At 39.8% G+C, this 15,104-nt stretch overlaps 1 protein-coding gene across 2 annotated transcripts in view; it reads left to right on the top strand.

Moving 5' to 3' along the window:
• TMTC4 (transmembrane O-mannosyltransferase targeting cadherins 4) overlaps nucleotides 1–15,104 on the top strand; it is a 114,337-nt gene that overhangs the window by 59,906 nt on the left and 39,327 nt on the right. For both annotated transcript variants that reach the window (XM_077297077.1, XM_077297078.1), the window contains 6 exons: nucleotides 2,495–2,592; nucleotides 2,869–2,961; nucleotides 3,448–3,609; nucleotides 10,645–10,847; nucleotides 11,281–11,452; nucleotides 12,606–12,737. In XM_077297077.1, coding sequence (XP_077153192.1) covers nucleotides 2,495–2,592; nucleotides 2,869–2,961; nucleotides 3,448–3,609; nucleotides 10,645–10,847; nucleotides 11,281–11,452; nucleotides 12,606–12,737 — 860 coding nt within the window. The remainder of the gene's footprint in view (nucleotides 1–2,494; nucleotides 2,593–2,868; nucleotides 2,962–3,447; nucleotides 3,610–10,644; nucleotides 10,848–11,280; nucleotides 11,453–12,605; nucleotides 12,738–15,104) is intronic.

Raw genomic sequence — 15,104 nt, 5'->3', positions numbered from 1 at the left:
CAAATGCTAAAAAGTATGAAAAACAAAGCATCTTGGTTTAAAGAACCACTCCAGCGGGGTGTTTTTTTTTTTTTATATATTTCAGTAACGCTAACGTAAGATATCTGCACCTATTATTCTACTCGCCACCCACCGTCTTCAGCTCTTCCCAACATTGCACTGTTCACTCGCCGCCATCTTGTGGCACCAACTTCTGACTAACTGGAAGTCAGAAGTAATGGTCACAAGCTCCCGATGACCATCTGAGAACCTTGTTCTGGTTGTCAGACTTACATTAAACAGCGACCTCTGGCTTGCTCCAAAAAACACTGGAGTATTCCAGCAGGTCACAAACTGCTGGAGACCGTGGGAGCAGATAAAAGGTGAAGAAGGCAGCTGGTAGGTATGAGGGATGGGGCAGGGAACATCGATTAATAGCACCACTCCAGCGCAGCAATAAACAAATGCTGGAGTGTTGTTTTAACAAACGTACCAAAAAAGACAAAAGCAGCAGGGCCAAAAAATGTAGTGAAAATGCATGTCAAAAAAACTAATTTGTCTAATGGGTGCCGAAAATCTGCAACATCAAAAACTCATAATTATAATTTGTCCTAATGTTTTCTGTCCTCCGATAGAGAAACTGCATGTGACGTCAAGGATGCAAAACCAATTTTGCCTAGATTATCCTCACTACCTGCTGTAATCACTGGACTAAAGGAGTGTAAAAGGGTTTTCAAATAATAACTTTCCCTCCCTATCTGCTTCCATTTGGTTGAAATGATAAACTCAGATGTTGCCATCCTTCCCAGCTGTGACCCTCCATTGCTGAACCCAGGCTACAATAGCGAATCACTGGACTCAGCGGCTTGTGTTGACTACATCGATACTAGCTACCAGGGCCGGACTGGCCATCGGGCAGTTCTGGCAAATGCCAGAAGGGCCGGTGGCAGTAGTGGGCCGTTCGAGTGTGCCGCTGTCGGCACACTCCCGGCCCCGCATTCAACTATACCGGCGTCATAGACGCCGGTACAGTTGAATGCAATGATGGAGGAGAGATCGTCTGCTGACGCTCCCTCTCCCATCATTCCCCGCTCTGCCTGCCGCTGACACTGCGGGTGCGCGATGACGTCATATCATCGCGCACCTGCTGTGTGACCGGGCGGGCAGACTGCAGATGCTGAGACAGGAGCAGCGTGGGGCAAGAGGAGAGGTGAGTAGACTGTTTTTTTTTTTATTATTATTATTACGGTATATATCATTGACTTAGTGATAACTGGATTGTGGGGCTATTGGGGGGGCTGCATTACATTCTATGGGGGCTGGCTGCATTACATTCTATGGGGCTGTGCTGCATTACATTCTATGGGGACTGTGCTGCATTACATTCTATGGGGACTGTGCTGCATTACATTCTATGGGGACTGTGCTGCATTACATTCTATGGGGACTGTGCTGCATTACATTCTATGGAGGCTGTGCTGTATTACATTCTATGGGGGCTGTGCTGCATTACATTCTATGGGGGCTGTGCTGCATTACATTCTATGGGGGCTGTGCTATATTACATTCTATGGGGGCTGTGCTGTATTACATTCTATGGGGGCTGTGCTGTATTACATTCTATGGGGGCTGTGCTGTATTATAGTCTATGGGGGCTGTGCTGTATTATAGTCTATGGGGGCTGTGCTGTATTACATTCTATGGGGACTGAGCTGTAATGCTGGATACAGCTGTAATTATATGTTATATAGTCGTGTTACACTCCCCCCACTTCTTGTAACCTACAAGTGTACAAAGATATTATACAGTCACCAGGCGACAAGTGGACCTGTGTGACTTCAAATGCCAGGGCTGAATTTTAGTCCCAGTACGGCCCTGCCAGCTACCGTAGATTATTTTTACCTAATGGAAGAGAAAGTTATTCCTGGAAAACCCCTTCAACCTGGGGAATAGTAGTGTTCAACTTTACTATTGTGAGGATTTTACCTTTATTGTAGCAAAATGTCTGTTCCAATAACTGGTTACCACTGTTCTCACATTACTGAACCATGTAGATTTGAAGAACAAAGCTTTCTTCAGGGCCATGGTGGTGGGCTTTCTGCTTTTTCTCTCCATTTGTCTCCTCTTATGAGCTCGTTTATTGATCTGTTATAGCATGAGGCAATCTAATTCTCTACATTAGTGTTTCAGATCTACGCCACTTGCTTCCAAAACATTTCACTTAATAACAGCATGTTTTGCCTGTTCTTGAAGCGATTGATTCTTCATACAGGTGTACATCAAAGATGTATGTGGTCACACGTGTAATTTCCAGCGTCTTGCTGTGAACATGCAAGTGTAAATCTGCAGCGTACTCTAATGTAGGACTACAAAGCGAGCCTGTAACATTTACAGGTGCTACATTTATTTGTTTGTTTTTTTAGTGCACAAATAATTTTCTAGAATTACCGATGCATGATTATTATTTGAAAAATGGGATTATTTTACAACTAATCAAGGTCTGTTCTTTCTGCAGTTAATAAAGAAGAGCATACCTCTGTGTTCTGGGTGCTATGTAGCATTGCACTTGCTGCAATTGCCATGTTGTGTAAAGAACAAGGAATAACTGTTTTGGTAAGAACAAGTACATTGGTAAAATTACTGCCCGAAACCGAAACCTGCGTCACTGCGGTAAAATTATGTAAAACACTGTCATCCTTTAGGCACAAAAAAACCTTGTTCTTGCTGAAGATCTATGAACCCGTGCTCACTATGCAGCTTTATACACAGGCATAATAGCGCCAAAAATTGTTTGATTTATTAATGTTGAATTTAAATATTTTAGATTTTTTATTTTCCCATTCAGGCTGATGGTCTCTGGAAGTAACAAAAGATTATTGTCTTTCCTAGGGCCTGAATGCGGTTTTTGATGTCTTTGTAATCTGCAAGTTAAACATGCTGGAATGTATCCAGAAGGTACGGCACAGGGACAAAACCCCAGAGGTGAGTGTATTCAATTTCCCATTCCCTATTCAGAACAGATTCTGGGCTCCTCAGTTACTGCACAGTGTGATCTCATGTCTGTCGCTCAGTTTCATTCTTGAAAGAAGTCCTTTTATTGTTGAAAAAAAAAATCCCTTCTGCCCTTTGATTTTGATGTTACTGTGGGAATACATAGTCAGTCTCATTTTGCTAGAAAGTAGCAAAAGCCATTTTTTTGCAAGGTGTGGTTGGGAAGTTACTTGGAATAAAACACTATTCATGTTTGAACACACATACAAGAAAAAAACACATTTCAAGAACAGAAAGGAAACTAGTTAATGAATAAAAGTGACCCAGTATATGTAAACGGGTACAGAGGCGGCTGCTGATTGTCATGTCTCAGGTATCCTTTCTGGAAGAATAGGACCGAGATGTGTCTAGGATCATGGAGATTTAGCATACTGTGAATACTGATAAGTTCTGTATTTTCTTCCCTCTCTGTAACAGAATTTTTTATTAGTTAAAAAAGGCTTGCTTTCACGAATTAGTCTCCTGGCCGCCGGTGGTATATGCATGCTCTATGTACGATGGAGTATTATGGGCACAGGACCTCCAGCATTTACTAATGTTGACAATCCAGCATCTTTTGCTGAGACCCTTCTTGTCAGAGTAAGTATTATACTTCATTTATTATACAGTGGAATCAATCACACTGTCCAGTATTTTTTTTTGTTTTTCTATTTGGTCAGTAAAAGAATTATCCAAATACATATAGAACACTCAAAACAACAAAATCATTGTGATGGTTTTAACTTTCCTGCCCCCTCAATATTCCCTGGGCATCAAACTTTATTCATCACAAATAGCAGACTGATATAGTGAATAATGTATAACTAACAGGACTAAACACTGAAACTGAGCAACAGTAATCAACCTCATTCCTACTCCACTAGCTTAGACTAATGAGATTGGGGTATTACCAGTGAGCTGCTCTTTCATGACCCGGCCCACGAGGTCCAGTAGGTTTGTGACCTTGTATAACTAAAATTCACTTATTTCACATTGGTAAGCAAACTCATTCAACCCAAGGAATATACATATCCTTCTAGCAACGCTGGAGCTCACACTTTTTAATTTATAAATTGCTGTACAAAATAAAACTAAAGCAAGCTGATACAGTAATTAGTAAGGTGGCAACCACTATAGCTTGCTCAGGTTAGTGGGGATGATCTGATATCGAAGGGTAATGGGCCATACTGTGGTTTACTAATCCGTAACAATATAACTGGTAAAAAAAAAAACACTTGATTAAGCTACAAGGGATAAGAGTAATTTTATTATTGACAAAGTATGTAAAGCAGTTTATAAATTAGGAGGGCCTGTACATCACTCTATTATTATTATTATTATTATTATTATTATTATTATTGTTATAAAATAATTCCTGTAGCCTTTTTTTTACTCTTATGTAACTAACAAATTTGGATTTTATACAGTTATATTAATGAAGACCTGTAGCATTGCAGGGCTTTCCAGCTCAGGACCTGAATTAAAAGAAAAGTGCATATTAGCCTCCAGCAGCGGAGTCAGTACAGTGATGTCAGCACCGCTGTTCCCTGCTGTGATGTGACATTTTGTCACGTCCAGACAATGAGCGCTCATTGTCTGCAGCCAGCATGTAACACCAAAATGTTACACCACCGCCAGAACAGCAGCGACGACATCAAACGGCGCCATTGCAGGGGTTGTGTATACACTGTTTTAATTCTGATCCGGAATTGATTTAGCTGGGTCAGTCCAGTAGTGGACAACCCCTTTTTGTGTGGAACCAAAGGAGACCGGAAAGGACAGCTCCTTAGAGAGCAAGCGCACAGAGCAAAGTATGGATGCAATGGACAGTCATAGGCTTTCTCTTGAATCTGTACTCCGCATGAGCTGTGCACTGCTGCCTCCTGAGGTGCACATTTTTCAAAGCTCTTTTGAGCATTCGGGCCTAAAGACCTGGACTTCAACAATATGCAGGCATTTAATTTGCCTAAAAAATATAAAAACTAGGTCAAAAGTTTAGTTATTTTTAATGCTGGCCTATTCTTCTAAACTACTTTCTGCTATTAAAGGGAACCTGTCACCTGAATTTGGCGGGTCCTATTTTGGGTCATATGGGCGGTGTTTTCAGGTCTTTTATTAACCCCTTTTTTTCCCGCTGGTCGCGAAATTGACTTGACGATGATTCGCTTTCCTCCCTAGTTAACGTGTGCGCAAAGCAATCTTGCCTTGCGCACACGCAGTATGCTTTGCCCAACTGCGGGCAAAGCCGAAAACCATTAGTGCGCATGCGCCGGCGCACTATGTCCCGGAAGTATTTAGCTGTGTTCCGGGACATAGTGCGCCGGCGCATGCGCACTAATGGTTTTCGGCTTTGCCCGCAGTTTGGTAAAGCATACTGCGCGTGTGCAAGGCATGCTTGCTTTGCGCACGCGTTAACTAGGGAGGAAAGCGAATCAACGTCAAGTCAATTTCGCGACCAGCGTGCGGCCAGCAGGAAAAAAAGGGGTTAATAAAAGACCCGAAAACACCGCCCATATGACCCAAAAAAGGACCCGCCAAATTCAGGTGACAGGTTCCCTTTAACTATGGTGGACAAAAGAATACAAGAAAAAAAATAAATTGATAAATAGCACTGGGGAGAGAAGAAAGTGATCAAAGACTTAGAATAAACAAGCCCCACTAAAAACTTTAACCTATATTAGATATTAGTGATGAGCGAACGTGCTCCGATAATGTCTTATCCGAGCATGCTCAGGTTTTATCCAAGCATCTGGGTGTGCTCGTATATTATGTTCGAGTCCCTGCTGCTGCATGATTTGCAGCTATTAGACAGGCTGAACACGTGAGGATTCCCTAACAAACAGGCAATCCCTACATGTGTTGAGGCACAAATCATGTGGCCTCAGGGACTCGAACATAATTCATGAGCACTCCCAGATGCTCATATAACTCCTGACCATGCTTGGATAAGACGTTATCCGAGATTGTTCACTCATCACTAATAGCTATATATTAAAATGATCAAATCCATAATGGATCCCGGAATGCAAAGCAATGACCCAGATATATTAATATGAAATTGTAAGGTAAGTGATTAGTAATAACCTCAAACATGCCAATATTGGAATGGTACAGTGTGTCACATCCAGACGTGTTTCCGCTCAGACATGTGTAGGTTCATCAGGGGACTGATTTGTGGAGCACTGCTAATAGGTGCCATGCTTCTCTTCTTTGTATTGTTTAGTAATTGGCATGTTTGGTGCAATTTTGTTTTTACATTGATTGGCAATTTTAGGGATTCTGTTTTGTAAGTACTTGTTTATTCTCTGCATTGATGTTTATTGAGTAGCTTCACGATCAATTAGGGATGCAGGGATAAGATCACATTGAGTGGGGCATTATATTGACTCATGTTAGGATGCCAACTTCTGCGGCCAGGAAGGTAATTTTTTTTAGAACATAATGGGAAGAGATGTCTTTTTATATTTTTGCCTTATTATTTATTAATAGTGCATCTTTCATGCATTTTTACGCCTAACATATGTATGCTATCTATTTAAACCCTGGCACCAGAACCCATGTTGTTTTACTTATACTATTACCCCTGATCAAATCGCCTTACAAATTCAGATTGATATATCTGGGTTATTTCTTTTCATTCCAAGTTCCATAGAATTTTAATATATATCTAATAAAGGTTAACGTTTTCATATACCATATGGTAGCTCAGTTTGTACTAGTGATTTCTGTAGTGTAAGTTATTTGTATTTTAATAAGTGTTCCAAAGGGCTTAAGTAGAAAGTACACAGCCAAATGGCAAACTTTTAAATAAAAAAACTAAAAATATTAATAAAGACATGAATGTACCAAATAAAGCTTAATAATATAACTACAGGCCATCCGTATTCTGCACAATGTCCATAAGTTCACTCATATTGAACACGTCGCCAGTTTTCTAAATAAATATATTTCTAAAGGTGCTATTGATATGAAATTCTCACCAGATGTCGGTATCGACCCATCCAATCCACACAGGCAAAGAAATCAAACCATAGATGTCTATAAATGAAGTTGTGTAATAATGAGAAATGCCACAGGGAAAAGTATTGAACACATGAAGAAAGAGAGGTGCAAAAAGCCATGGAAAGTCATGACACCAGCTGAAATCTATAAGTAATTAAAAACCAATCCTGACACTTAGTGAAAAATGTCAGCTCGTTCAACCGATGGCCTATTAAAAGGTGTCTCATTACCAAGGTGCACACATGAAATATCTCATGATGTGTAAAACCAGTGAACCGTCTCAAGATATTCACAACCTTATTGTTGCAAAACTTACTGATAGCATTGATTATTGAAGAATTTCTAAACTACTGAAATTTGCAGTTAGCACTGATGGGGCCATAATCTAGAAGTGGAAAGAAAATCATTTCACCATAAAGTGGCCACGACCAGGTTTCAGTCAGGGGAGTGAAAAGAATTATCAGAAGAATGGTCCAAGAACCATATGTAGAGAGCTATAGAAAGAACTGGAATTGGCAAAAAAGAAAATAAGTAATGCACTGAACCTCTATGGCCTGTATGCACGCTCACCATGCAAGACTCAGTGCTGAACAAACGGCATGTTCAAGCACGTTTAAAGTTTGCTCAACAAGATTTAGAAAAGCCTGTGAAATACTAGGGAATATAGTCTGGTCAGATGGGACCAAAATTGAAATCTTTAGATGCCATAATTCACATCATATTTGGAGGCCAAAAGGCACTCACCCCCAAAATACCATAGGTGTGGGGACCTCATAGTGTGAACATCATGATATGAGTCTGTTTTTCAGCATACGCCACTGGCAAACTTCATATAATTGAAGGAAGGAAGAATGGACAAATGTACCAAGACATTTTTGATTAAAAATCTGCTGCCATCTACTTGGATGATGAAGATGAAACGAGGGTGTAGTTTTCAGCAAGATAATGATCACAAACATACAACCAAGGAAACTCTCAATTGGTTTCAGAGCAAGAAATTAAAGCTGCTAGAATGGCCCAGCCAATCACCTGACCTGAATCCAATAGAAAATGCATGGAAGGAAGTAAAGCTCAGAGTTCATAGGAGTCCAAGGAACCTTCAGAATTTGAAGAGTGTTTGTGTGAGCCAAAATCACACCTGAACAAAGTATTACATTTCAGTAAGCATGTTCAATTCTTTTCCCCTGCATCATTTCTTGTTATTACACGTAATTTAATTTATAGATACCTATGGTTTGATTTCTTTGCTTGTTTGGATTGGATGGGTCATTACAAACATCTGGTGAGAATTTCTTGTCAATAGCACCTTTAGAAGTATGTTTACTTAGAAAATTGGTGACGTGCTCAATACTTATTTCACTCACTGTATCAACAGTCAGACACATACCTAGAGAGGGGCAGTGTGACCAGGGTCAGGGTCTTAGAGGCTCTATGGCTGTGAGCTATTCTGTGTAGAATGCCAAATACAACTACAGTACACTGCGTGCAGAATTATTAGGCAAGTTGTTTTTTGGATCACATGATACTTTTTATACATGTTATCCTACTCCAAGCTGTTCAGGCTTGAGAGCCAACTACCAATTAAGTAAATCAGGTGATGTGCATCTCTGTAATGAGGAGGGGTGTTGTCTAATTACATCAAAACCCTATATAAGGTGTGCTTAATTATTAGGCAACTTTCTTTCCTTTGGCAAAATGGGTCAGAAGAGAGATTTGACGGGCTCTGAAAAGTCCAAAATTGTGAGATGTCTTGCAGAGGGATGCAGCAGTCTTGAAACTGCCAAACTTTTGAAGCTTGATCACCGATCAATCAAGCATTTCATGGCAAATAGCCAACTGGGTCGCAAGAAGCATGTTGGGCAAAAAAGGAGCAAAATAACTGCCCATGAATTGAGGAAAATCAAGCGTGAAGCTGCCAAGATGGCATTTGCCACCAGTTTTGCCATATTTCAGAGCTGCAATGTTACTGGAGTATCAAAAAGCACAATGTGTGCGATACTCAGGGACAGGGCCAAGGTAAGGAAGGCTGAAAAACAACCACCTTTGAACAAGAAACATAAGAGAAAACGTCAAAACTGGGCCAAGAAATATCTTAAGACTGACTTTTCAAAGGTTTTATGGACTGATGAAATGAGAGTGACACTTGATGGGTCAGAGGCTGGATCAGTAAAGGGCAGAGAGCGCTCCACTCCGATTCAGACGCCAGCAAGGTGGAGGTGGGGTACTGGTATAGGCTGGTATCATCAAAGATGAACTTGTGGGACCTTTTCGGGTTGAGGATGGAGTGAAGCGCAACTCCCAGACCTACTGCCAGTTTCTGGAAGACAACTTCAAGCAGTGGTACAGGAATAAGTCGGTATCCTTCAAGAAAAACATGATTTTCATGCAGGACAATGCTCCATCACATGCCTCCAACTACTCCACAGCGTGGCTGGCCAGTAGAGGTCTCAAAGAAGAAAAAATAATGACATGGCCCCTTGTTCAACTGATCTGAGCCCCATAGAGAACTTGTGGTCCCTCATAAAATGTGAGATCTACAGGGAGGGAAAACAGTGCACCTCTCGGAACAGTGTCTGGGAGGCTGTGGTGGCTGCTGCACGCAATGTTGATCGTAAACAGATCAAGCAACTGACAGAATCTATGGATGGAAGGATGTTGAGTGTCATCATCAAGAAAGGTGGCTATATTGGGCACTAATTTTTTTTGGTTTTGTTTTTGCATGTCAGAAATGTTTATTTCTAATTTTTGTGCAGTTATATTGGTTTACCTGGTGAAAATAAACAAGTGAGATGGGAATATATTTGGTTTTTATTAAGTTGCCTAATAATTCTGCACAGTAATAGTTACCTGCACAAACAGATCTCCTCCTAAGATAGCCAAATTAAAAAAAAAAAAAAAACACTCCAACTTCCAAAAATTTTAAGGTTTGATATTTGAGTCTTTTGGGTTGATTGAAAACATAGTTGTTGATCAATAATAAAAATAATCCTCTAAAATACAACTTGCCTAATAATTCTGCACGCAGTGTATATTACTCTGAGCGCTTTTGCATTTTCTGATAATATGGAGGAAAATCTGACCAAGCCTATAGCACAATTTTACATTTATACAGGTATTTTGCAGCTGTTCCTTCACCATATAATTTTCAGTCATTATTCTGTAGAAACATAGCACATTGCACATTGTCTGTTTTTATCTGAATCATTACATCCTATTTATTTGCGGTACATTAAAACCCCATATACTCTGGTTTTGACTAGATTTTCATTGATCTGTTTTGTCTACTATTTAGTATAAATTGTGTAATTGCGCAGTTACTGTAATGACGTTATTCATAGGAATATTTACATTATGCTTAAATCTTGCACAAAACAATGCACAATTTTTACCTATGTTCAAACTTTTAGATGATATTACATTCTTCAATAAAGTGAAAAAAATGGAATGTAGAAAATGGCACTTTCTGTTTCCATTAGACAATTTAATTTTGTGAAATAGGGTGGCGCTGTACATTGATTTTTTTCCTATGTGCACATATGCAGGAGAGTGCACATATGCAGGAGAGTGCACCTGTACTGATAATTCTGTTAACACTGTATATGAGACATGGAATGATTTTTCTCTTAATGACAGGTAATAAACTATAATTACTATTATTCCTTAAATGGATGGCTACTGCTGTGCCCATGGTGGCTCTGCTTTGATTGGTCAATGGGCTGTATACCTCTTATTAAATCTCTCAGCGATTCTCGGATAATGGCACCAGCAGCACTTTGGTTCTGCTTGTTTGGCTTAATGTACCAGGCATTATTCTCCAGTAATGGCCAAACGAGAAGGTGAGTTTTCCGTATATTTGGAATAATGGAAGCATGGCTTTTTTTGATCAGTGGGGAGCCTGTAACTCGTGACAGTCACATTTCTAGATAAAGCTAATAAATAACATAATTCTATTGCTTCATATTACAAAGTATCCTGTCATCTGGCTCATCCATTACTTGCTATATTATGACTTGGACAGTGTAATGTTGCAGTTTTCTTGCATTCCGATTCTTCAGGGACGTTTCCTATAATGAAATATGAAGAAAATACTGTACATGTGTTCTGCTTTGGAAGAATTAATAAATAGATATAAAACCTAAAACTTGAGTAGATTAAGTGCCTTTAGCAGAAGTCTTAGGAATGAGCAGATACTTCTTCATAGTACTATAGCACAGTTTATTTAATATGCTATGCTCTTTCTAAGTGTCCTTACTTTTTTTGTCATAACAGAATCCTCACTATGGGCTTGGGATTTCTCATAATACCTTTCTTACCTGCAAGTAACTTATTCTTTCGCGTGGGATTTGTTGTTGCTGAAAGGGTCCTCTACTTGCCTAGTATAGGCTATTGCATATTACTTACTTATGGCTACTGTAAAATCTGTAAACACTTGAACAAAAAGGTAAGCTGCTTATAACAATGTAATATTTGTTAACAAATTTTAACACATGAACATGCGCACTTAGAATGTAATGGACATTCTTCAGTAACCATAGGACACCTCCACAATCTGTGGTTAGCGGTAATGGCTAAGGCTACATTCCCATGATAAGTATTTGTTCACTTTTTGATGTTGCTTTTTTTTCTGCACCATGATTTTTCATCAGGTTTTGTTTTCCTAGCTGCAGGTCTATCTCTTTTTGATATGTCATGTTTAGTGATGAGCGAGTGTACTCGTTGCTCAGGTTTTCCCGAGCACGCTCGGCTGACCTCCGAGTATTTATGACTGCGTGGAAATTTAGTTTTCATCGCGGCTGCTGAATGATTTACAGCTAGTGGCCAGGCTGAGTACATGTGGGGGTTGCCTGGTTGCTAGGGAATCCCCACATGTAATCAAGCAGGCTAGTAGCTGTAAATCATGCTGCTGAGGTGATGAAAACTAAATCTCCGAGCAGTCATAAATACTCGGAGGTCAGCCGAGCGTGCTCGGAAAAACCCGAGGAACGAGTACACTCGCTCATCACTAGTCATGTTCTAACTTAAACAGCTTTGTTTTGGAATCTTCCTGTTGCTTAGCTTTGATAAAACTTTTGATAGTCATGTGCAGACTACATGTGTTTTTATTTTAATTTTGCAGTGGAAAATGATAAAAATAAAATAAAAAAAATTTTATCTGAAGATTTTTCTCATTTAATTCAAGTCTATAGGTAAAATTTGCAAATGAAACACACATTTACCGCAAAAGAAATTGACATGTTGTTGTTGTTTCTGCAGCTTTAAAAAAGCACAGTCACCATGAGATTTATATATATTCCATCCACTGTGTCGGAAATGTAATGCACTGAATTTTTTTCACATGAAAATATGCGGCAGAAAAAATGCATCAGATACTAAATGTGGGAACTTGGCCTTAAATTTTATAATACTAGTGTACATATGATAAATCTACAGTTTTATCTGTTTGCTGATATTTATGCCAAGTCTTTGTCTACCTAGACTTCCATCGTTCAAAAAACCCTTATAATAAAGTATTCGCACAGTTGCAATGTGTGTAACATATGTGTTGTCCCGGGTAGCTTTCTAACATGGCATTAAAATATTTTTTTTATTTTAAGAAACTTGTAACTGTAGTTGTTCTTGGACTGTTGACCCTCTATCCAGTGCGCTGCATCTATCGAAGTAACCAATGGAAATCAGAGGAGCTTCTTTTCCAAAGTGCACTTGATGTGTGTCCTCTAAATGCTAAAGTAAGTCAGTACAGCGACTCACATTGTCATCAAAACCCAAAAAGGTATGCACCTTATACATCATGTCTACAAAAGCTAATCAATTTATTGATTTAAAAAAAAATAATAATAAAAAGACAGTGCTTCACAAATAAACAGACCACTCTTCAACATCCACAAGTAGTACAGCTGTCGGTGTGGTCTGTTTTTTAATTACATTTTTTTGTGAGGTATTATCTTTTTGCCTTATTTCCATGAAAAACTTGATATGCTTTTTGGACATTTTGTATAGTGTACTTAACTTTGTGTTTTTCAATTGTTTGGTTTTTTTTGTATAATGGGGAAACCTAGGCTGCAAAAATTGCATGAATAAATACATTTAATATGGTTTTAATCCTTTTTCAGGCTAAATAGGCTAAGGCCGCATTCACACATTCAGTATGTGGACAGTATTTTACATCAGTATTTGTAAGGAGAAAATAGCAAATGGGTAAAATATAAGTTTTAATTATTCAAGCAATAAAAAGGTTACCTAATAAAAAAAGTCCTTTTGTGCAAGTGAAAATTGTTTAAAATGGACACACACAGGCTAAGCCTGAATCCAAAGTTAGAGAGAATACAATATGGCTCACTATCAAAGTCCCATTGGGTCCAAATGGTTAGGGACCAAACTGTGGTACAGTGGAAGTCAATGGTTCTCCAATACACAAAGATTCAGATTGATGCTTGCATTGGTTCTCTTGTCAAGTGTATGAAAACCTATTCTTAACATGGATATGATAGACTGCAAATCATGCCACCACAGGCTCAGACTGAGGATGCAGTGAAAAACAATAAAGCGCTACAATCCTCATACCACAGGAGACCACCCGGTGCCTGTGCCACCACTTGCTCAGGCCCCCGACACTTGCGATATTCACCTGTCCCCGTTGCACCGCTGCGCTGTCTCTTCCGCATCCTCTGGCAGTGACGTTCAGGTCAGAGAGTGCGATGACGTGATTAGTGTATGCCCTCTGCCTAAACAGTCACTGCAGAGAGCCGGCGTCACTGAGGAGCAGCGGCCAGTGACCCGAGGTGAGCATGTCATTTTTTGTTCTTTATTGCAGCAGCAGCAATATTGGGTATATGATCAGCATAAACTGCATTATATGAGCATCTTATGGGGCCATCATCAACATTATGGAGTATTATATGGAGCATATATTTTTGTATGGAGTATCTTATGGGGCCATCATCAACTTTATGGAGCACTACCTGTACTACCCGGCTTCGCCCGGGTTAGTAACTGCTGTTAGCAAAATAGAACTTGTTAACAAAAATTTATTCTGCACACAAAAACCACAAAACAAATAGATAGAAATGTAATTATTAAAAGGCAGAAACTAAGCTAATAGAAGCATTTACAGTAAGCCCACCCCCTGGCAGTATATATTAGTTCACACATACACATAAGACAGGTCATGTGACTGACAGCTGCCGTATTTCCTATATGGTACAGTTGTTGCTCTTGTAGTTTGTCTGCTTATTAATAAGATTTTTATTTTTGAAGGATAATACCAGACTTGTGTGTGTTTTAGGGCGAGTTTCATGTGTCAAGTTGTGTGTGTTGAGTTGCGTGTGGCGACATGCGTGTAGCAACTTTTTGTGTGTCGAGTTGCATGTGACAGGTTAGTGTAGCAAGTTGTGTGCAGCGAGTTTTGCGCATGGCGAGTTTTGTGTGGTGCGTTTTGAGTATGTGCAAGTTTTGTGTGAGGCAACTTTTGCATGTGTTGCAACTTTTGTGCATGTGGCAATTTTTCCGCATGTGCAAGTTTTGCGTGTGGTGAGTTTTCCATGAGGTGAGTTTTGCACGTGTGGCGAGTTTTGCGTGAGCCTAGATTTGCATGTGGCGAATTTTGAGTGGCGACTTTTGTGTTTCGACTTTTATTGTGGCGAGGTTGGTGTATGTGTGGTGAAATGTGTGCTGAGGGTGGTATATGTGTTCAAGCACGTGGTAGTTTGTGGCGCATTTTGTGTGTGTTCATATCCCCATGTGTGGTGAGTATCCCATGTCGGGGCCCCACCTTAGCAACATTCAACAAAGCCCCCTTTATTCACATCTGGCAGCTGTCAATTTGCCTCCAACACTTTTCCTTTCACTTTTTCCCCATTATGTAGATAGGGGCAAAATTGTTTGGTGAATTGGAACGCGCGGGGTTAAAATTTCGCCTCATAACATAGCCTATGACGGTCTCGGGGTCCAGACATGTGACTGTGCAAAATTTTGTGGCTGTAGCTGTGACGGTGCAGATGCCAATACCGGGGACACACACACACACACACACACACACACACACACACACACACACACACACACACACAGCTTTATATATTAATTATATTGGGCAT

Source organism: Ranitomeya variabilis, chromosome 3 (assembly GCF_051348905.1).
Source record: "Ranitomeya variabilis isolate aRanVar5 chromosome 3, aRanVar5.hap1, whole genome shotgun sequence".
In the NCBI taxonomy this organism is placed as follows: Eukaryota; Metazoa; Chordata; class Amphibia; order Anura; family Dendrobatidae; genus Ranitomeya; species Ranitomeya variabilis.
The sequence above is the reverse complement of the archived record's forward strand: the minus strand, read 5'-3'. Positions and strand labels throughout refer to the sequence as shown.